General features: G+C 46.2%; 4 protein-coding genes across 5 annotated transcripts; 1 reads left to right on the forward strand and 3 right to left on the reverse strand.

Annotated features, from left to right (window-relative positions):
• Positions 1–88: 88 nt before the first annotated feature.
• LOC108161902 (zinc finger HIT domain-containing protein 1) lies at positions 89–850 on the reverse strand. Its single transcript, XM_017296300.2, has one exon. The coding sequence runs from the start codon at positions 822–824 to the stop codon at positions 372–374; it is 453 nt and encodes a 150-aa protein (XP_017151789.1). The 5' UTR covers positions 825–850; the 3' UTR covers positions 89–371.
• On the reverse strand, positions 848–1,294 carry LOC108161903 (general transcription factor IIH subunit 5). 2 transcript variants are annotated; one of them, XM_017296303.2, is made up of 2 exons: positions 1,188–1,294; positions 848–1,087 (listed from the first exon to the last, which is right to left on the reverse strand). In XM_017296303.2, the coding sequence occupies exons 1-2, from the start codon at positions 1,277–1,279 to the stop codon at positions 901–903; spliced, it is 279 nt and encodes a 92-aa protein (XP_017151792.1). In that variant the 5' UTR covers positions 1,280–1,294; the 3' UTR covers positions 848–900. The 2 variants fall into 2 exon arrangements, with proteins under 2 accessions (XP_017151792.1, XP_017151791.1); XM_017296302.2 differs by having other exon boundaries at positions 1,156–1,267.
• Positions 1,295–1,530: 236 nt separating this feature from the next.
• On the forward strand, positions 1,531–2,746 carry LOC108161901 (thioredoxin reductase-like selenoprotein T homolog CG3887). Its single transcript, XM_017296299.2, has 2 exons — positions 1,531–1,736; positions 1,812–2,746. Exons 1-2 carry the CDS (start codon positions 1,594–1,596, stop codon positions 2,260–2,262), a joined length of 594 nt encoding a protein of 197 aa, XP_017151788.1. The 5' UTR covers positions 1,531–1,593; the 3' UTR covers positions 2,263–2,746.
• A 711-nt stretch (positions 2,747–3,457) lies between these two features.
• LOC108161898 (collagen alpha-1(III) chain) lies at positions 3,458–20,335 on the reverse strand. The gene is made up of 9 exons (XM_017296292.2): positions 20,239–20,335; positions 19,915–20,105; positions 9,644–9,826; positions 9,543–9,587; positions 6,863–9,473; positions 4,885–6,802; positions 4,704–4,818; positions 4,418–4,641; positions 3,458–4,354 (listed from the first exon to the last, which is right to left on the reverse strand). Exons 2-9 carry the CDS (start codon positions 20,002–20,004, stop codon positions 3,814–3,816), a joined length of 5,727 nt encoding a protein of 1,908 aa, XP_017151781.2. The 5' UTR covers positions 20,005–20,105; positions 20,239–20,335; the 3' UTR covers positions 3,458–3,813.
• Between the last annotated feature and the right edge of the window lie 916 nt (positions 20,336–21,251).

The following is a 21,251-nucleotide window of genomic DNA, read 5'->3' on the forward strand; positions in this document are numbered from 1 at the left end:
TTGTGTGTTTTTAAATTACGATGAGCAATTCCTACAGGAATACAGGATACAGAACCGCTCCAACACTACATTAAATTTTCTCATTTTGTATGAGTATTCTTTGTACGTTTATTAAATTGTTTTTAAAATGTTTGATCGATGGAAAGGTCGATGGTTTTGCAGCCCGAATGGCACAGGTCTACGGAATTTTTGATCACCAAATTTTTTTCTGGGAAATATTAATTTTTTCTTATTTAGATTTTTAACAGACTATAACTAGAGTTTGAAATTAATAAAGAATAACGTGCGTTGCTACATAAAGGACTATTTTTTCATGTACAATAGATATAAACCTATACTTTATTGCCGAGGTACTAATAAAACAACCAAGTTTAGGCGGTCCACTTGAGACAGCGTGTGTCCTGGTGCGTGCGCAGGCACTTCACTCGGCAGTAGCGCGTCCCGCAGGCTGTGCAAGAATATTGCGAGAAGTTACCGCAGACCGCACAGAAGTGGCGCACTGGTTTATTGGGAGCTGGCGCTGCTGCACTCTCATAATTGGGCTTTTGTTTGTCCTCCTCGAGGAGTTGCTGGAAGTTTTTGCGGTATTTGGCCCGGAAGTACTCTGCGCCCTTGCGCTTGCCCTTCTTCTCCTTGGCGTTTTTGACACTGTCCTGGAATTTAGGCAGCTTTTTGGACATGACCAGATCGGCGTGTGGGTCATCGTGAAAGTTGTCTTGCTCCAAAGCCTCGAGTGCTTTGCGGGCGCGCCTCTGCCGAGCGGCGGCATCCAACACACGTTTCTTCTCTGCATCCTTAATGCGATTCGATTCTCGTCCCGTCATGTCAAAAATTTCAGTTTGGAATTGGATTTAGTTGGAGGTCGAGGGTCGTATAGGGTTTTATTTGCAAGAGTTGAATTTAGGCGTCTTTGTCGTGGAGTGGAAAACTGATACGGTCCATTAAATCGTCTACACGCGCCTGCAACACTTCCACAATGTCCGTGGAGATGAATAGGTGACTCTCGTCCAGATCTTGAATGATGAATTTGCGACCCAATGCCAGCTTCTCGTCCAAATGCAGCAGAAATTGTTTCATAGCAGGATCACTGCAAACATAACATTGTAAAATATTACCACTTAGACGGATTTTATTGTTAATGCTAGTTTTTTTTACCATTCCACAAGAACTCCTTTCATAACATTTACCATTTCAAGTATATACTTGCCAAAAATGCGGCACAGTTTGTGAATATTGGAAAAATAATATGGCCGTGGCATTCACAGGAATGCGCGTGCATTCCCTCTCTACGTCACACACCTTGCAACGCTCTTAGAAAAGACCTGGCTTATCGCACATGTATATCGTAGGTAAAACGTAAAGTCCGTTTAGTATAGCTGATCTAGGTAAAACAACAGAAATATAATGTTGATTTTGCTCAGAATTCAAGTAATTCCGTTGATGATCTTGCATCCCAAAAAATTTCCGTATTATTTCTCATAAAAATATGTTATCAACAAAATATATATCGATATTTTTGTATAGTTGTAACATCCCTAGAAAAATATAATATAATATTCAGATTTGGAAAAAAAAACCCAGGAAAACAACGAAATGGACAATTTAAATGGAAGAAATCTGGCGCTCCTGGTCCTCTGTCTATGTGCTTGTTACGCGCTGGCCACCGAGGAAGGCAAGGAAATACCGGCAACTAAATTCGGCCAAAACATTGCGCCGACGATGACTTTTCTTTATTGGTATGGCCGGAGGGCAATTAACATAAATATGTGCGGGCGATTGATAACGCTTAAGGAATATTTTCTTTTTTTCAGCTACTCATGCGGCTACCGTAAGGCCTTTGAGGACTACGTGGGCATTCTCGGCGAGAAGTATCCACAAATGCAGGTGAACGGGGCCCACTACGATCCGCCGGGTATGAATTACTACCTATCAAAGCTCATATTCGCGCTGAAGATCATGATCATCGTGTTGGTGGTTAGCGCCGTCAGCCCCTTCACCTTTCTGGGACTAAATACACCCAGTTGGTGGGGCCACCTGCAGGCGAATAAAATATACGCCTGTATGATGATATTCTTTCTGGGCAACATGCTGGAGGCACAACTTATATCATCGGGTGCCTTCGAGATAGCGCTGAACGATGTGCCGGTGTGGTCGAAAATTCAGACGGGCCGCTTTCCGGCCCCCGAGGTGCTTTTCCAAATCATCGACAACCAGCTGCAGTTCACCGAGAAAGTTCAGGAGAATCCTGACTTTGTTAAATAATAGGAGCCTCTTCAGTTCGGGGACAGGAGTAAAACAACACCAAAAAGCGAACGAGCCTGTCAAATTCTTGCTCGGACTCTACCCTAAAGTAAGCTCCCGTCTTAAATTTACATAAATAGTTATATCTTTGTTTCACCTTAACGTAAACCTATGTACTACTCCTGTAACTCTGTCGTTCCCATCGACGGTATTCCGTTAAATTGATTATCCTACGTGTGTTTGTAGCCACTGTGTGTGGCATCAATTTGTTTTGAGAGAGATCAATGATTAGACAGCACACACCACAGCCGGGTCGGGTCCGGGGTACATATTGACGAAACTTATGTGAAAAGTAGTATGTACCTTGTTTATAGTCCTTATGAAAAAAACGTGTATCATTACTTGTTAGTGGGGGAGCAAACATTGTTACATATGTGCTTGCGGAGATGTAAAATCTTTTTCAAATTGTAATACATAAATACACTCGACAGAATTAAACCGAAAATAGTGTGTTGTGTTTTTATACCCCGCTCGATAGTTTAATAACACTGAGGAGCGTATTGAAATCTTTTGAATGTTCCCTTCAATAGATACAAATTAGTTTGAAGTTTAAGTAGATCACATCCTCATACTTAGAATTTGCAATATAGTCACTTTGCGCACTCTTATAAATTTTCCTGGGTATTTGCAGAGCTGATATCTTAAAAAATTAATTGTTTGAAAAGATAATTGTATGAACATTCATTGGATTTTTTTAGTCGTTTCAATACAGCAGCCATTGCTGAATATATGTATTGAGCAAAAGTTGAAGTTCTCTCCCATTTTTTTCTCCCATATTTTTAGACATTATTTCTTTAATGGCACTGATTTCCAACAAAATAAGCTACTAATATGTAATTAAAATTGTCCAATGTACAAAGGTACGTTTTTTTTTTTTTGTAAATAAACCCTTTTTTTATGGCACTAATCAAGATACTTATAGGAAGATAAAAAGGAACAGACAGAAGGTCAAATTATGCAGTATCTCACGAGATAAATTGTTTTTGAATGTCCCTTTAATGCCCAAAGATGCCTCCACCTCATGGTGCTATATGACGATATTGCAGTAGCCAATTTCTATTAAGATTGAAATTACTTTAAATACCTCCGCAATCTTTTTGGTATCATTTCCCAGATACGAAAGGTCTGCAAAGATGTTCGAAACATTTTGTTTGCATTTGTTTTATGTTGTGTAAATTTTATTTATCAAAAACTGGGTTTTGTTTTTGGTTTTTGTTATTGTTACAATAGTTCCTGCAAAGATTGCAGGTGGATCATTTAATGGCAAGTCGAGGGTCAGTGGAAATTATCTTCTCTTCCCTTTTTTTTTTTGGTGGTTTCGTTTGGTACTTGGTATATTATTATGGTTTGTCCACGTAATTAGATTACACAACTCCTCAGAGGATACTCGACAAAAGATGGCACTGCTCGTGGTTGGTTGATTAACAGAAGCATCGGCTTGATAGCAATAGACTTAAAACGAAATTTAACTGCTACTTAGTACGTAAACTGTTCTCGAACTGCGGCCTGCCTTTAGGGAGCGGTGGTGTCCTCACGCGGACGCCGACGGTACTGTCGGGGATTCGCGTGCTGGGCGTACTGGTTGCTGAAACTTTGCTGTGGGCTGTAGTTCGGACGACGGTTGTTGTACCTCATGTTGTAGATGTTGGCCGGTGGCGGCACTGGCGGTTGTGGGACTGGTGCGGACCGATAGTCGGGCGCTGTTGAGCCACCCGACCAGCTGGTCGGGGATCCCCAGGATGAGCCTGATCCCGATCTAGATCCCGTACCAGTTCCTGATCCCGATCCGGTGGCCCATCCTGAGCCAGAACCAGTTCCTGATCCCGATCCGGTGGCCCATCCTGAGCCAGATCCAGTTCCTGATCCTGATCCCGATCCGGTTGCCCATTGCGAGCCAGAGCCAGATCTAGTTCCTGATCCTGATCCTGTGTTCCATCCCGATCGCGAAGCTCCTGATGGGGTCCTTGCACCGGCTCCGGATGACGAAGACCAAGACGAGGAGGATGTGGTTCGGGTCACATAGCTATCGCTACGACGACGGCAGACCGTGCACCTTGAATAAGTAAAATTTGGTAATATGAATATCTAATCAATACTTTAGTCCACTGCAACACACCTGCTAATCTTGCTGGTCGGATCCGACTTGAGGGTCAGCTGACGTGGCTGGGTAAACTGGTCCTGCTCCTCGATGACCGCCAGCCAGAAGGAGGCCAGAGCATCGTAGTAGTTGCAGCGTCCATGCCCATGGCACTCAATGACAGGATTGGAACGGAACTCCTCCAAACAGGAGCCAGGTGAGACCAGGTTCTGGCCAATGCCTCCAGTGTTGTCCATAGTTGTCTGCAAATGGGAGATTCAAGCGATGTAATTCACTCCACCATTGAATTATCAGTGCTACCTACCATATAGTAACTGAAACCGGTCCACATTTCCTCCCAGCCGCCAGGGCAGTTTGGTATGGACATGGACTGAGAGTGTAGGGCAATGATCCTGGTCGATGTCTCGCACACAACGCATCTAAATAGGGAGAGTGGTTAGTGGGGTAAGCTTGGGGGTGAGCTCGAAGGGTAGATAAGCACTCACCGGGAGATGTACTTCATGAGATCCCTGGACTGAATGGGCGTCATAGTCATGGGCATCTGCTCGGCAGTGGACAGCCAAAGGCTGTCGTCGTTGTTCTGGGCATAGTTGCAGACATTGTTCAGGTCGCAGAGCATGTAGGGCATGGTGGTGAAGCGCATCAGGCAGGATCCGGATTGACCCAAGTCTTGGCCGACGGCCCGGCTGGCAGCCACGTTGCCGGACAACGAATAGCCCTCCCAGAGCATGTTTGTGTTTGCCGGGCACTGAGGCACAACTACCGACTGCGAATGACGAGTAAATATGAAGCCGCGGCTCTTGGGCTTCGGTGGCGGAGGAGCTGGGTCGCCAGGGGCACCCGGCTGACCACGGAGGCCAGGACGACCCGTCAAGCCAATCTCACCGATGTCACCGCGTGGTCCCGGGGGTCCATCGGCGCCGGCATAGCCCATCTCACCCTGGTCACCATGATAGCCGGCCATACCTTTTAGGCCGAAGGCGCCCTCTAGACCAGGCTGGCCATCATCGCCTTGCTCACCCTTGAAGCCATCCAGACCGGGCTCGCCACGATCTCCTTTCTGGGCATGGATGTAAGAGTAGGTCTCGCCCACTTCACCCTTTCTGCCGAAGAGACCGTCTATTCCGTCAATGCCACTCCAGCCAGCATCGCCGGTAAGGCCACGTGGTCCAGGGGCACCCACAGCTCCGTAGCGGCCAGGACGGCCCTGGAAGCCTCTCTCTCCCTTGGCGCCATCACGGCCAGGCGCTCCTTGGAAGCCCACGTCACCGACGTCACCTTGACGACCATAGATGGCGAATCCAGGCTCGCCAACATTTCCTTGACGTCCCAGATTGCCGCGCTGTCCCTTTTCACCGGTCTGCCCGTACTGACCATTGCGTCCTGGAGCTCCTGGGTAGCCGATGTCACCTTGGGGGCCTGGCGGGCCTTGGATTTCGGGGCCACGGTGTCCAATATCACCGTTTAGACCATACTCGCCCTGCTCGCCAGGTGCACCCTTTTGACCCATGCGGCCTGGACGACCAGGCAGTCCATCGTAGCCCATTACACCATCCTCTCCGCGTTCCGCTGTAAGGGCCAATCCAAGTGGACCTCTCAGACCCTTCTCACCGGGCAATCCATTGGCTCCAGGTAGGCCATCTAAGCCGGACAGGCCAGCCAGACCGATGTCACCCACTATGCCCTTGGCTCCTTGGACGCCAGGATATCCAATCAGACCTTGCACTCCCTTCTGTCCCTGCTCGCCTTGTGCGCCATGAGATCCAGGGAAGCCACGGTATAGGTATCGGTCACCGAAACCCTCGAGTCGGCCGGGATAACCCACCTCACCTTCGTCTCCAATCTGTCCCTGGGGTCCGGTAGGACCCGGCTCACCCTGACGACCTTGGTCTCCGATCTGTCCCATTTGGCCCGGGTAGCCGTCATCGCCCCTCTCTCCTTGCGGACCCAGAGAGCCAGTGGGACCTCTTTCTCCAACTGATCCTTTGAGACCGGGAGCTCCATTGCGCCCACGGTAACCGGCCAATCCCTGCTCGCCGTCTTGTCCTTGTAAGCCCGACATTCCACTAAAGCCACGATCGCCGCGAACACCTTTCTGTCCATGCAGACCAGGCAGTCCGTTGTATCCCGGATTGCCAGTTTCACCCTTGCGTCCCTGGCTGCCATCAACGGCAATCGGAGAGTCGCCGATAGCTCCTCGCACTCCCTTTAAGCCGATAGCACCCTTGTAACCAGGTGGACCGGTCCAACCGGGTTCTCCTCCGTCGCCCTTGATGCCGCTATAGGAAGCCACGCCCTTGGCACCCTGCCTTCCGGGGAAGCCGCGGTCACCCTGTTCTCCTTTCCGGCCAGGTAAACCGCTAGCTCCAGGATAACCGAACTTCCCATCATCACCAGTAACACCTTAAAGGAAACCAAGTTTTAAACGACATTTGGTTGGAATGTTGTGCAAGGCGAGCTCACCTTTCAGTCCCATGTCTCCAACTGATCCACGAGGGCCAATGTCACCAGGACGTCCGTCGAAGCCGATGTCGCCGCGATCTCCCATGTCTCCAATCATACCCGGAAGGCCTCCAATGCCTGCACTACCAGGCACACCTTGGGGTCCGGGATTGCCGAGAGCACCGCGGTTGCCAGAGTAGCCAATATTGCCCTTGGCCCCATTCTGGCCGCTCTGTCCAGAGAAGCCAACCTCGCCCTTTTGTCCTTTGACGCCGTGCGCTGCCAGTCGACCGGTTCGACCAGGATTACCCTTGGGTCCGGGCGGGCCGACTACGTAGTCACCACGCTGGCCCTTGTTTCCAGGAAGTCCTGTAAATCCAGTAGCTCCATCCGGTCCCAATTCACCCTTAGCTCCTTTGCGTCCACTTATGCCGGGGGGTCCGAAAGCTCCAGCCGGGCCATCGTCACCTGGTAATCCGTCGATGCCGGGCCGTCCAGGTATACCGATGTCGCCGGGTAAGATATATGGGCCAGGCTCGCCACGCTGTCCCTTGTAGCCGACCACACCGTCAAGGCCGGGCGCACCATCAAGTCCAGGCAGACCAGATGCGCCATGGAGTCCGTAGTCGCCAGGTATGCCAGGATAGCCTTTGGCTCCAATGGGTCCCTCAATGGTATCACCAATCGGTCCAGCGTCTCCAACATCGCCAGCCAAGCCCGGCTCTCCCATCTCGCCCTTGGGTCCACGAAAACCGGGTAGACCAGGCTCACCAAGATCTCCAGGTTCACCTCGATTATCGTAGATCTCACCGGGATGGGGCTCACCCTTGTCGCCCTTCAGGCCGCGGCTGCCCTCATCGCCGCGATCTCCACGGCGTCCATTGTAACCGGGCTCTCCGACCAGGTATATCTTTGGGATGTTGGGCTGGAGGCCAGGCTTTCCATTTCGGCCGGGACGACCGGGCCGTCCATCTATGCCAGAACGTCCTGCATCACCGTAGTCACCGCGTTGTCCGGGCTCTCCTCGGGCACCGGGAGCACCATGGAAACCGGGCAGACCCTTGTCACCTTCTAGTCCCTGATCGCCGCGGCGACCGTAATCGCCATCATCGCCTCGGTCGGGGACTCTCCGACTACCGATTTCTGTGATCAGGCCGTCGGGACCAGGCCTGCCTGTCTGGCCGGGCTCTCCGGGACTGCCTTGCGTGCCGCGAATACCCTTGAATCCCGGTTTTCCTGGCCTTCCCTGCACGCCCTTGGGTCCGCGCGCACCAGTTATACCGATGAGGCCTCGATCTCCATGCTGGCCCGGGTATCCAGTGTCGCCCTCGTGTCCTCGGGGCCCACGTGGTCCGGCATTACAGATGCCACAGTCGTCGCCCCGTATACCCTTGTCGCCGATCCATCCCCGGAAACCTGCAAGGCCATCGTCGCCTGGACGACCCCGTACTCCGGGTGGTCCCTGGGAGCCGGGAGGTCCCACTATGTTGTATCCAACGCCAGGCAAGCCCTTGTCACCGGGCAATCCTACCTCGCCGCGTTCGCCGCGATATCCATCGCCTCCGGGCAGACCATTGAGTCCGGCCTGACCCTTGGGGCCCTGAATATTGAAGCCAGGATCGCCATGGATGCCAATACGGCCGGGAGGACCGGCCTCGCCAGCTGGTCCCTGCTGCCCAGGAGGTCCTATGAATCCGTAGTCACCTTCTTCGCCCTTGACGCTGCGGCCGGGCGGTCCACGGTTGCCACTCAAACCCTGTTCTCCGGGCGATCCGGACGGGCCAGGGGTACCACGACGACCCGGCTTGCCGGGAACTCCATTTAGGCCAGGATTTCCAACGGGTCCGATGTCACCCTGGGGACCAATGGGTCCAGGCAAGGACTGACTTAAGCTGGGGTCGTAGATACCGGGAGGTCCGTGGGGTCCTTGAATACCGGGCATGCCGTCGAAGCCATCCTCACCAAACTCTCCCTTGGGACCGTCCAGTCCGTCCTCACCGTTGTAACCGGGAGCACCTTTAGCACCCTTGTCGCCGGGCACACCCGCCTCTCCATCCTTTCCGGGCTTGCCACGTTCGCCGGGCTCACCGGTGTCGCCTCTGCCACCGGGCAGACCAGCGCGTCCGTACAGTCCCTGCTCGCCAGAGGGCCCTTTCGGACCCGCATCACCGGTCTCACCAATATATCCCTTGTAGCCCTTCAGTGAGTCGTCATAGATCAAGGCGCCGGGCTCACCCTCGCCAGGCTCACCCTTGAGGCCAGGAATACCCTGCAGTGTGTAGGGCAGGTCAGATGGCTCTCCCGTCTCACCCTTGAATCCCGCGGGTCCCTGGTCTCCCTTCTCGCCCGTGATGCCGGCGAAGCCCGTGTCTCCCTTCTGACCACGATCGCCATCGAAACCGGGTGGGCCGTCGTATCCAGCCGGTCCGTGCTCACCGCGACTGCCCTTCGTGCCTTTGGAATTGATGCCACCTTCGCCAGCGTCGCCGGGAGCACCATTAACGCCCTGCTTACCCATGGGTCCACGTAGGCCGTTATCGCCGGGAGGTCCGGCAATACCCTGCTGGCCCGGGCGACCGTCGCAGCCGTCAATGCCGCGGGGTCCGGCCGTACCATCTTCGCCATGCGGGCCCTAAACGTGGAGACGAATACATATATTATGCTCTTTCATCACTCCATTATCCCACCTTAGAATACTTACCCTTGCTCCTGGGTAACCTGTTCGACCCTGGAGTCCAACGTCTCCCTAGATATTTAAATTTGTCAATATTTATTTCGGGATAAAAAAAGCTATCCACTCACCCGATGTCCTTTCTCGCCTATCTCCCCGTACTCGCCCACATCACCCTTTTCTCCGAGAGGGCCGGGCGGTCCAAACGGTCCCGTGTCTCCGGGCGGACCCTCCATACCGGGCACACCTGCCGGTCCAATGGCACCCATGCGTCCTTTGATGCCCTTGCAGTCACACAGCGTTGTATTGCATTCCTAAAATTTATAATTAGAGAATAGTAGAGTCCATCAGTTAGCATTGACAGACGACCCAAATTGGGTTTCAATAATTCGAGAACAAGTCTTGATTGTCTCTGATTAGAAGTTTTGATTTGCGGAATCGAAGATGTCAGCATCAATTCATTCGGTATTGTTATGCAAGTCTTTCTAGTTTATTGCTTAGCAACTGTTCCAATATCATTAATATTATGCTCTCTATTGGCCTCAACAGATGTCATAGTCAATATATTCCTGATCAGCTTGAACATTCTTTATGAGCACGAGATCCTTGTCAGACGACTATAACAGATAGCACTGGATTTATCATCGCTATTCAGAGTGGGACTACCTAACAAATTCCCAACGAGCAGTTTCCGAATGCGTTGAAATCTACTAGAAGATAAAGTAATATCCGCACAGATCAAAGATCCCTTCGTAAAAAGTAAATATTAATATTTAGTAATAGCCATAATAATCCGATCGCAACAATTTTTTGGTGTTTTACGTATGATGCCGCGTTTACAATTTTCTCGTATTTTCTTAGTTTTTGATACCTTCCAACCAAATTCCAACCGAATGTCAAATTATGGTATCCCAGAGGTTTTCTCCGATTGCTTTTATATCTCTAGTACTTTCTCTAAATATGTTATACAAATAATCCAATCTGAAATCAAAAGCTGATTATATTAGGTAGGATATGACAAGTGCATTTAGTATCATTTGATTTTTTACTTTTTCGCTCTTCACAAACATTATTTCTTTATCTCATAATCTTTCATCATTTTACAAAAAAGATTTTACCTTTGCTTTTTAGAATGACTTACTATATTATGGCTATGTATGTCGAAAAATCCCTCCTCTTAAAAGGTGGTGAAAAAAGTATCACTTGCATTACAAAAAATTAATAGCGAGGATAATTAAGCTCATTGGAAAAAGTGCGGGTGCAACTGAGAAGTGTTCTACTCTTAGCCTTAATTGCAGTATTTCCGCTTGCAATGAGATAATCTTCTATATACGTACGAACGACGAGTGTCCGTACGGCTGCTTAGTCAATTGAGCGAGTGCATAGATCACGCTCACTGGAGCTCGCACTGGAGCAGCTGCTGGAGGAGGCCGGAGGAGGTTGGAGGAGCTTCTCCTCCAGATGCATCGCATTTTTAGAACACTTAATGTGCATTTTTTTTATAAACAACTAAAGAACGCTGCTGTTTTGGTAAAAATCAACTATCTGGAATGTTTTCAGATTTGCGAAACCCCCTTTAAAATTCATTTTTGAGGTAGGTTGAAGCAAAACACCTTCCAGCCAGCCGCAACAAGTGCATATTTGGCTTCCTCATTGCGTTGATGTCAGCATAAACATCCTTAGTTTCCATTGTATTAATAGAATTGACATAATTTCATTTGGTTAAAAATCAAAATTTATTGCCGCCTTCACTCAGCCAAAATTCTCTTTTATTCTGCCAGTCCCCCATCCAAAGCGTTTAGAAATGCACACATGTTGCACGCATGTTTCGTGGTTTTTTTCTAATTTTTTTTTTCTGATTTTCTTTTTTTGCATAACAGTATGAAAATGTGTATTAAATGTTTGTTGGCTGGAAAAATTTGTGTCAAATGTTTGGCAAAGAAACTTATGATTTACATCTACCCCGAAAATTGTTTAGATGACTAATAGGGATTCCATTCCAGCAGTAAACGAAGCCAATCCGAAAGTTCAAAGCCCGAGCGAGAGGGAGCGACATCCTCCACGCGAGTTCCCAGAACTAGAGCCAGAGCCCAACCTGCCCACAGGAGATCAAACCATCTGTTAACTAAATATTCACATCACTAAATCGAAATCCAAAAAAACGAGAACACAAAGCGTAAACAACACGGAAAGCGAAAAAAATCCAAAAAACCGAAAAGGAAAAAATTCGACTCAATGTGGTGAACCAAAAGATGTTGTTGTTTCGAGCGAACGAACAAATGAAAAATACGAGAAAATGCAGATACGATGTGAACGAAAATAAAACCACAGCACTACTCCCACTCCCCCAAATGCATCTGCAGGTGCACAGACAAATCCAAAATATATCTGGGGTGTTTGCTGCCAGCAACAATTGCACTCAATTTCTGGAAATCCAACTGTGAGAAATATCCATTACTCTGAATCAGCGTCAAAGTTTCAGATCAGAAGCTGTAGCATATTTAGACACGATTGAGATTGGTGTATCCACCATCCATTTTATTTTGATTTAATACATTACCAGTTAACATCGGTATAAAACCTTTTACTTTGATTGACATTTTGTCAAAGTTCAACTTAAAAATAAATTATTGGAGTTCTTAATTTCATTCAAGTCTTTTGTTTCACACATTCCTTCAATTGAAATGACAGAAAAAGAAACCAAGTAAAAGCGAAAAAAACCAAACGAGACACCTTCAAATTTCATTCAATCAATTGCAACATCTGAAATTTAAGGAATTCTTTCAAGCATACATATGTAAGTAAGTATAGTATGTAATATGTGGGCTTATATGCAGATGCAGATATGAACATGCATGTATTAAATCAAGCAAATAAAAATTGTTGCGGTAACACGCTTAAAAGTGACAGCACTGCAATTTCCTTGAACTTGACACTCGGCAAGGCAACTCAGATATATTGTATGTCTGTCTGTATCGTACAAATCCCCATCTATACGGGTACGAGTATATGGACTACTACCACATATGCATGTACGAGTGTGCTCGTATTTTTTGGATAGCACAGCCCAGACAACGCACCACCTAAGTGGCGTCGTCGAGTAACCAGCTCTGGAGAGACCGTGGCACTCAACTTGGGGAAGGGTGCGGCGCCGAGAGCTCTTTGATTGCCCCAACAACACTGCAGTACTGTTGCATATTCTTTATATATTACATATACATACATATATACGCTCGATCCCGCCGACGTCAGCAAAGGAGACAGGGGCAGTGGCCAAGGGCCCGAGCTGGGAATATTTTTCCTGAGATACTCCCTGAGATATGTAAATAAAATACCTCAATGGGCACGCGTGTCTGTGGAAAATAAGTCGGGCAGGTGTTGGCTATCCTCTTTCTATAGAGTATTTGGACAGGATTTTGAAAGTTTTTCACTACTTTTTACCTTGAAAAAATATAATTGTTGAAGTAAATCAAACATTAGCTTCGGAAACGAAGCTTCTATCATCTAAAGTGTAATCTTTTCTATCAATGAAGTTATTTTAAGTATTACACAACTATAATCGTTGGATTTAAAGATCGAAAATTCACTATCCACATCCCTCTGCACCTTGTGCACCCTTTCGAAAGCTACCTGTTGCGCCACTGTACCTGCCACAGCTTGCAGCCCGAAAATCTGCCCCGGTATACATAGGTTTTACCCTAACCCACATAAAGACAGAGGCTAAGTCACGGCAGATGTGTGTCAGTGGCGCGCACTTAAGCGCATTTACACATGTTTAAGCCAATTGTCCCAGTTGCCGATATTCCCATTCGCTCGGACACACGGTGCACGAGCCGAGCCGGAGACCGAGACACAGTTGTGCATCAGATGCGAATGCGAATGAGAATGCATAGTTTAAGGTCAAACTGGGGCCTCCACACAGATCCATATCCCCATAACCATCTCCATGTATATCATCTAGCATATGTACATATATCCAACGCGACAATTGGGCACACCCACCCACGCTAATCGCTGGAAACACAGACAGATATAAGCATAGAGATATGAGTAGATCTGGAGGTAGAGAGAGGAACAACCACCAGTACGAGTCCATTGGCCCGAGACGTTTCTCCAGTACGAGTATGGGGTCCTGAGTACGAGTATCTAATGACAGTCCTCGGCTGGAAACTTTTTGTGTTTCCGTTGAACTGTAAGCGATACCTAAAAAAACGTATACTGCAATTATTCAGGGAATGCAAAGCACAGCGAAATGTCTTAGAGTTGGACACAACTACAAAGCACAGAGAGTGAGTCCGAGGGAGGGACTTGACTCTGTCCGATAATCTTCGCCACACTCAAACTTGGTGGCCTGCCCTGCCCGGATGTGGCATACAACAAAAATAAGACATACTCGTAATAATAATAAGAAGAATGTCATCTTATAGTATATACATATGTACGTACGAGTATGTTTTTATGTATAAATCACTGATGATAAGCCTGGACAGATTCTTGAGCCCGCGGCGAGCGGCTCCTCTTAATTAATACATTATAATTTGGCATTAAATTATATTTTATATATACTTTGATTTCCTTCTGTTGCCATTTCGAACTCCACGCAGCGGACAAAGGGGTTATCTGTTGGGAACGGACATCAGCCAATGTGGGTTCTTTGTTGCTATGGGGAAGTCGCCAGTGACAGAAAGACTTGGATACAGTGGGAGACTGTGAACGGATGGATTCTCGATCCTGCTGCTGTTCGATGCGCGTCACAATTGACCCAATTCACCAATGCTGCCAAGTCCGACAACACGCGCCATCAATCAACAGCAACAGTTTGTTTAATGTGCATCACGAAATACATAGAGTGAGAACTTGAAGCAAAAACAATAACAGCAACAAATCAGAGGAGAATGTGCATCATAAACGTTTAGAGAAACGGCATACAACAATGAAAGCAGGGATGTTGAAGAGGTAATCGAATTGAAAATTCCATGTAACATGCTTCCATGCTTGGATCAACATTTAAACTTCGAGATCAGAAGAAGAGGTTTTGATCTACTATATCTTATAATTCTTCAGCTCTACATAACAAGGAATTAGCTAATTTCAAGATAAAACAAAATATGAAATATATATGAAATATCGAACATGCTTTTATTAAATGAATACTTCACATTAATCTAGAACTTGTTGCGTGACCTCAATTGAAGAATTACTAGGAAGCCAACATAATGATAAGAGTCTGACTAACAGTCAGGTCTTACAATCAAGGAACCCCATTTTGTATTCCACACAAAGTATTACATTGATTCATCAAATCAGTCGAAGATCCATCGGCATGAGTCCACACGTACACAGGAAACCCCTTTCCAGCTCATAAATACAGGGTAGCAATATTAAAATTGTATATGGAGCAACATATGTACATATGAACAGCGTGTGATTGACATGAAAAAGCATGCCCCACACACACGCACACAGAAACACAGCCAGAGCTACAGACACACATGCAGATGCAGAGAGCATAATGAATGCACATCTGGACAAGCGCACTTGCAGCATGACATCATTTTCCTTAGTTTTGACATCAAAAACAACAAGACGAAGCGTCAAGTCAAGAAATCTGCACATGCACATGGATATGGGTACGAAATATGGCTGTGGATCTGTGCGTGTGGATGTGGGTGTGGAGAACACCCACGCACTCCGCTCTCAGAGGGACGGAACAGAGTCGGGTCAGGGCAGTAGTTGGTAATTTGAGCGCACGGTTATGGCATCATTGCGCATAATTGTTTAGACACACGCCTGACAGATGATAACTAATTGCCCTGCACTCAAATTAACATTGAAATTGATGGACAGAAAGCTGTCAAAACTTAATATTCACAATATAATGGCGATAAGGAAGCGCTAGCTGATTAAATTGATTGACCTTTGCACCTTTCTTCCGTACTGCTTGACCACTGCACATTTTGTCAGCTGTCAGCTTAACCTCTCACTTATAGTATCGGAATGGAAATACTAGAAGTAGGAAATCATGTTTAAATCATATTTGCTTGAGTAAATTTAATTTAAAGGGTTATTCATGGCATATGTATGTATTAAAACAAATTAATTAGAACAGCCAATTGAAAACACTAAAAATCTATCACAAAAATATCTCCTTTTTAATTGTAATCCATTAAAGTACATCAGTTATGTGTCGCCTTAAAGCCATAAAGTACGATTCATAAAAAGTCTTTCATAGCATGTTCCCGGTATTTATACATGTATGTATGTATTTCATTCCCAATCAAAGCACCACTCTTCTGTATATGTGCACTACGATCCCATTGTTAACCCTTTGGGTAATTTCTTCAATATGATGCCAATAATTTAGGCAATCAACACCAAGCCTGTGCAAAAAGCCGTGCAAAGTTAACGGCGAATGTCGCCCGGCAAATTAAGGCATATTTATTTTTAGCCATGACGCTAGATGTTTGGTGTTTGAAATGGAATCACAGTCGCGGTCTGAAATTCTTATACATATGCTCGTATGGACTTATACGGGCATGTACACTATCACACTCGTATGTACTATGTAGAATTCATCTGGTCTGATGAATATCAATTCCATAAGCCAGCCTAGCGGAGAGCTGATAACGTGCAAAAGGAGAACAACGGTCTGCTGTGATGAGACAGATGACTGATAACCCAGTTTCCCGAGATCTCTCCTCCCATAAATAATCGTTTCAATTTTCAGCTACTAAGTGGCTAGTCCATCCATCCTCCCTGCCCTGCCCCGCAATTACCACCTTCCTATTCTCATAAGTGGCATTCATACAACAAGAAATAGGGGCCAGTCAAAAGGGGTCGCTTCTTTTGATACCTTTGCAGAGATCGATGCCATCTAAATGATATAGATAGTTCCATTTTTATTAATGATTTTTAATTATTTGATCATCTGATTTGATAAAAAAAATGGTAGGTGCACAGTTTCGTTGAGAAAACTTTAAAATCAATATACCTTGCGAAGGGGTATAGCAAGCAGTCCATACATATATCACACAGACACACTCACAGACTCATACAAGACAGTCTTCGCATAATTTCCGCATTCAGTTGCAGATAAATAAATAATTGAGTCAAATTGAAATGCAACTCGCCAAACAATTCCGCTCAAGCACGCAAATAAACTTCCATTTCACAAAAGAGCGCAAGAATAAGATGATCTAGAAAAAAAGAGGAGATGGAGAGACCGACGAAGAAGAGGCAGTCTCATTGTTGGGGCTCTTGGGCGGTCCACATGCACTGGCCATTGGCCACTGGCCACTGGCCCCGCACTGTCTGCCCTGGTCAGTGATTTGTGCAGCAACGAAGGGTCAGATGCCCAGAACTCCAGATTCCTCACATCCCCAGAACAGGGATAAACAAAACTCGAAAGCATTTGAAACTAAAGCATTGAAATGAAATGAATGGAAAACAGTTGAAAGAAGAGAGAGATAGAGGGGTCTAGATGGAAAGACAGAAGCATCAACAAGCATCGAAAACTTTCAATTCCAATTGGAAATGTTGCAGAACGTCAAACGATTGCCGCTCTGTTCTCCCTTCTCTCTTCTCCCTCTCCACAGCACTAAGAACCCTTCACCGATCACTTGAACTGCAGCTAATTGTCAGCAACGGGATCGAACAGCGCTCACTTCCTCACAGCCACCCCCGATAGACGGCAATAAAATTTCCATATACTGTACATACAGATGCACATATGTACATACATAGAGAGAACTGCTGTAGTGCTAGTGGTGGCAGCTAACAGGGAATAAGAGAGAGCTCAGGGCACGCAGCCGCCGCTGATAAAGACAAATTATCAAAATCCATTCATAGAATGTGCCTCTGTCTCCACTGCAGTCGACGCAGCCACAGTTCGTATCGAAAGAGCGATGCTATGTGCATGTGTGCAGGCACAAAGATTGTTGATACTTGGAAGGTGAGCCACTCCCAGAGAGCGCGCTCGAGATGGACTCAGATACGGTTTCATTTGCGGTGTTGTGGGTCTAAACGGCAGTGACAAAAGAGAGCGACCCACCTTGTATAAATACATCTTGCAGTGCGCTCACTTGTTGCTTGCGACTTGCTACTCTTAAATGGGTTCGATCTCTTTGACTGCTGCAGTGTCAGTGCAGAGCGGACCCAGCGGAAAAGGAAATAGCTGTGCAATGTACCGACAACTGCTTGCAAATCCCATTGGCTGGGCAGTTTTAAAGTCTCTGCTCAAATGTGGCATTACTTCAGCTGAAAGTTAAACATTCTAGGGCAACGTGCTTCCATTGAGGATTAAATAAGTAGTTAGGTAATGAACTAATTTTTCCTGTACTAAATATCTCTGTCATTTTACAAATATTTTGTGCACACTTCGGGCTTGTTCAATTTGAACTTAGACAAGAAAAAAATGCTGAACAAATGGAAAAATTGATTAAACGTCTAAACGTAATTCAGCTGTCGTTTTGAAAAATGTGATTCCCCTAAGGTTTTGTTTGATTAAACCTTGTTACAGTGATGTATGCCCTTTTCGAAAGAGTAACTCGAGCGACAGTAGCAAATAAAATCAAGTTTTTGCTTAGTGTTTTGCGGTTAAGCTCCAGCTTGAGCTCCAGGCCGTGTTCAGGCCTCTAACCCACAAGACTTTGACGCTCTCACCCGGTTCAAGGCGGGAGCTGGGGCTGCAGCTGGAGCCCATGGCATTGACCACGTAACCGAGTGCGAAAAGAAGTGCGAATCAAATTACTGGAGTTGTCAAACGAGCTGCACTGAACCCATTACGGGGCCGAACACGTGAGCGCAGAAGACAAAACCCTTTTTAAATCGAGTGCAAAATGCGACACAGAAACGGCTGGAATCATTATTATACTTAATTTGTGCACATGTATGTATATTCAATGGCTACTTGGAGACTGGGCAAAAGTCAGGCCCAGCCGATAGCCTTTGGCTGCGCCTGTGGCTGCGCTTATGGCTGTGTCTGTGTCTGTGCCTGTGCCTGTGCTAAGGCCAGTGCCTGTGGCTATGGCTGTGTTGGCGACATTTGATTTAGTTCTATTTTCTGAATTTGACTCTAGATTTCGATTCATGTCGCAATCAGCGGAACATGCTATCAATGGCGTCAATGTCGGCAACATAGCAATAGGTCTAATTAAATTTGTAGATCGGCGGGCAGCGGCCGAGTCCAGTCGAAGCTTGATAAGGTTTGAATGCCATCGAGAAGAAGGCGCCGGCTTCATGGCATGTGCTCCAGTTCTGTTCTCATCACGAAATATGTGCGATCATCCACTAAACCACGCAGATCATTCAGTTTATCAACGCAAAGAGTCCGAAAAGAAAACGGAAGCAATTCAATTATAATTAATTAGCTGAGTAATTATCAATTTCCATTTCCATTTCTATTTGCTATTTATAATTTCTGTTTTACGGCCTAAATCCTGTATGGAAGTGTCTAAAATTGTATTTAAAGAAAATGTTGCATATTTCTGGGAGCTGCCGTGGCTTGTTATAATTTTTCACGAGCTACAAAATAGTGAATTATTCAAACTTTTCCAATTATTGATAATTATGCATACATTTGCTTAGGCCTTAAAGTGTAGCCGCTTAAAGTGGACAAAAATGTATCAAAGGATATACCCACAAACATCCAATTTAATACAATCGTTCTTTCAATAAAACACCTTTTCCGCTCTGCACTTAATCCCGTTTTCATTCAGTTTCCATATCAATCGAAATTCAAATAAAACTTGAATTGCCAACCGGAAATGTTCAATGGCAAATCCTATTTAGCTATGCCAAAAATCAAGCTTAGATTACGGGGAAGGTTATCAACGTGTGCTCTCGCTAACCTTTCACCCTATACTATTTTGCCAAAAAATAATAAATAAATGGATGACATAATCCATGCCTGATTGTGGCTGGACTCTATTGAACCCCAGACCCCCAGACCCAGAGACTGGATCCCCAGACTTATCTGCAGAAGGCAAAGAGTTGCACGATCTGCCTGCCGGAAATGTACGAGTATGTGGGGGTCTGGGAGAGTAGGGTGCAATGTTACAAGCAAATAATAACAATAACAGTAGCCACAGAGTGATTAAGGGAAGAGTTGACCCAATTTTCTCGCTTGTGGATGATAAAGTTTGGTTGCTCCTAATAGCGCAGTTTTACAAGCACTGTCTATATATTTCCTAGAATTTTTCTTTCGTTTGATAAGCACTGCCAGTGCGCACGTTTACAGTTTTAGAGTAACTTTGAATCTAATCAATTCTGTTAAACGCTTGAGCAAAGCTATTAATGAAGATTGCTATCTGAAACCCCATTTACAGATCAGTTCAAAAAGCATTTGAATAGAATTATAGACAGTTTTTCCGAATACTTGATGTATTCTTGGGTTGCCACTTACCTTTGCCGCCTCCGCAAAGGACACAACGCCAGCCAGCAGATACACCGCTCCCAGAAGACCCGAGAGATGCCGTAGATCTCTGGGTAACATCTTCGATGGGTCCTTTGGTCCTACGCGCAAACTATATATGTCTCACTCTTGCAATCTCTCTCTGTATTTCGGTCTCTCTCTCTCTCAAAACACACACGAAACTGCGAACGAAATAAGCATTAAGAATTTGGGTGTTTAATTAACATTTTTGTGGAACCGAACAAAATTCGATATTAACGTGAACTCCCTATATAAATTTCGCTGGATTTGGGAAAATAGTGAAACAGAACTAACAGAATACGCTGATTTGCTGCTGCTGCGGTCGTCGGGCACAGCACTCTCCCCACATGTGGAGATCGTCAAGCGTTCGAAGTGTTACTAAACACGAGGCCCGCGGAAGAAATCCGAATTCGCGGCCGCACTCGCTTTAGATGATCGGACGATCGTCGTGCCGCGGTTCGGATGGCGCTCGGCTCCCGCACCACGCACACTAGTGTAAATGGATAGTGCATTGGTGTTGGGGGATAGATGGATGAATGGATGGACGGCTGGATGGCTGGCAAAGCATTCTCTGGTCGTAGTAGTAGTCACGGGCCAGGGCCAGGCCAGGCCCGGGTGGATGTGGATTTAGCACTTTGCCGCCTTGAAATGAGGAAATGAGCCAGCCCCCGAACAGTTTCGAGATGCTTTTTACTAAAAGTCGTAGTCAATCCATCCAGATTTCGTATTACTAAAATCTATTTCCATTTCCCATTTGGTTCCATTTCGTTGCTGTTTGCTTGTCGCCTCTCGTGATTAGGTTAAGGCTTTTTCATTTAGTATGTTCATAAGCCCGGGGTGTGGGCATGGGTATGGGCAGCTGATAAGACGGATATGGCTGCGTATTTCCTGTTAGAAAAATCTCAACTCGACTTCGAGTCCAAATCCGTGCTGTGGCCGGGACCGGAGCTGGGGCTCCAGCTCTGTGCTCGGCACTCAAGTTAATTTATACGCAGATTTAGCAGCTTTACGAAAATAGAATATTTGGAATTTCCAAATCTGTTTTAGGTTTTGGGGTCACAGCATTTTGAAATATCTCTTGATACGCTGTTCCTAGTCAAGCCAGACTTTGGTTGGGCAAGAGACCTCGTATATTAGGGTATACGGAAGTCGGATATGACCTATTGGCCTCAATAGATATCAGGATAAGAAGTTTCTAAGTGATTATTAGTTGAAAATGCTTCAGCCTTAATTTCAAATGTGGATTGATGACAAAAAGCGACTGAAAATCTTACCTGGAAATTCTGTCCAGATTTAGGTTAAAGTAT

This window comes from Drosophila miranda, chromosome 4 (genome assembly GCF_003369915.1).
Source record: "Drosophila miranda strain MSH22 chromosome 4, D.miranda_PacBio2.1, whole genome shotgun sequence".
In the NCBI taxonomy this organism is placed as follows: Eukaryota; Metazoa; Arthropoda; class Insecta; order Diptera; family Drosophilidae; genus Drosophila; species Drosophila miranda.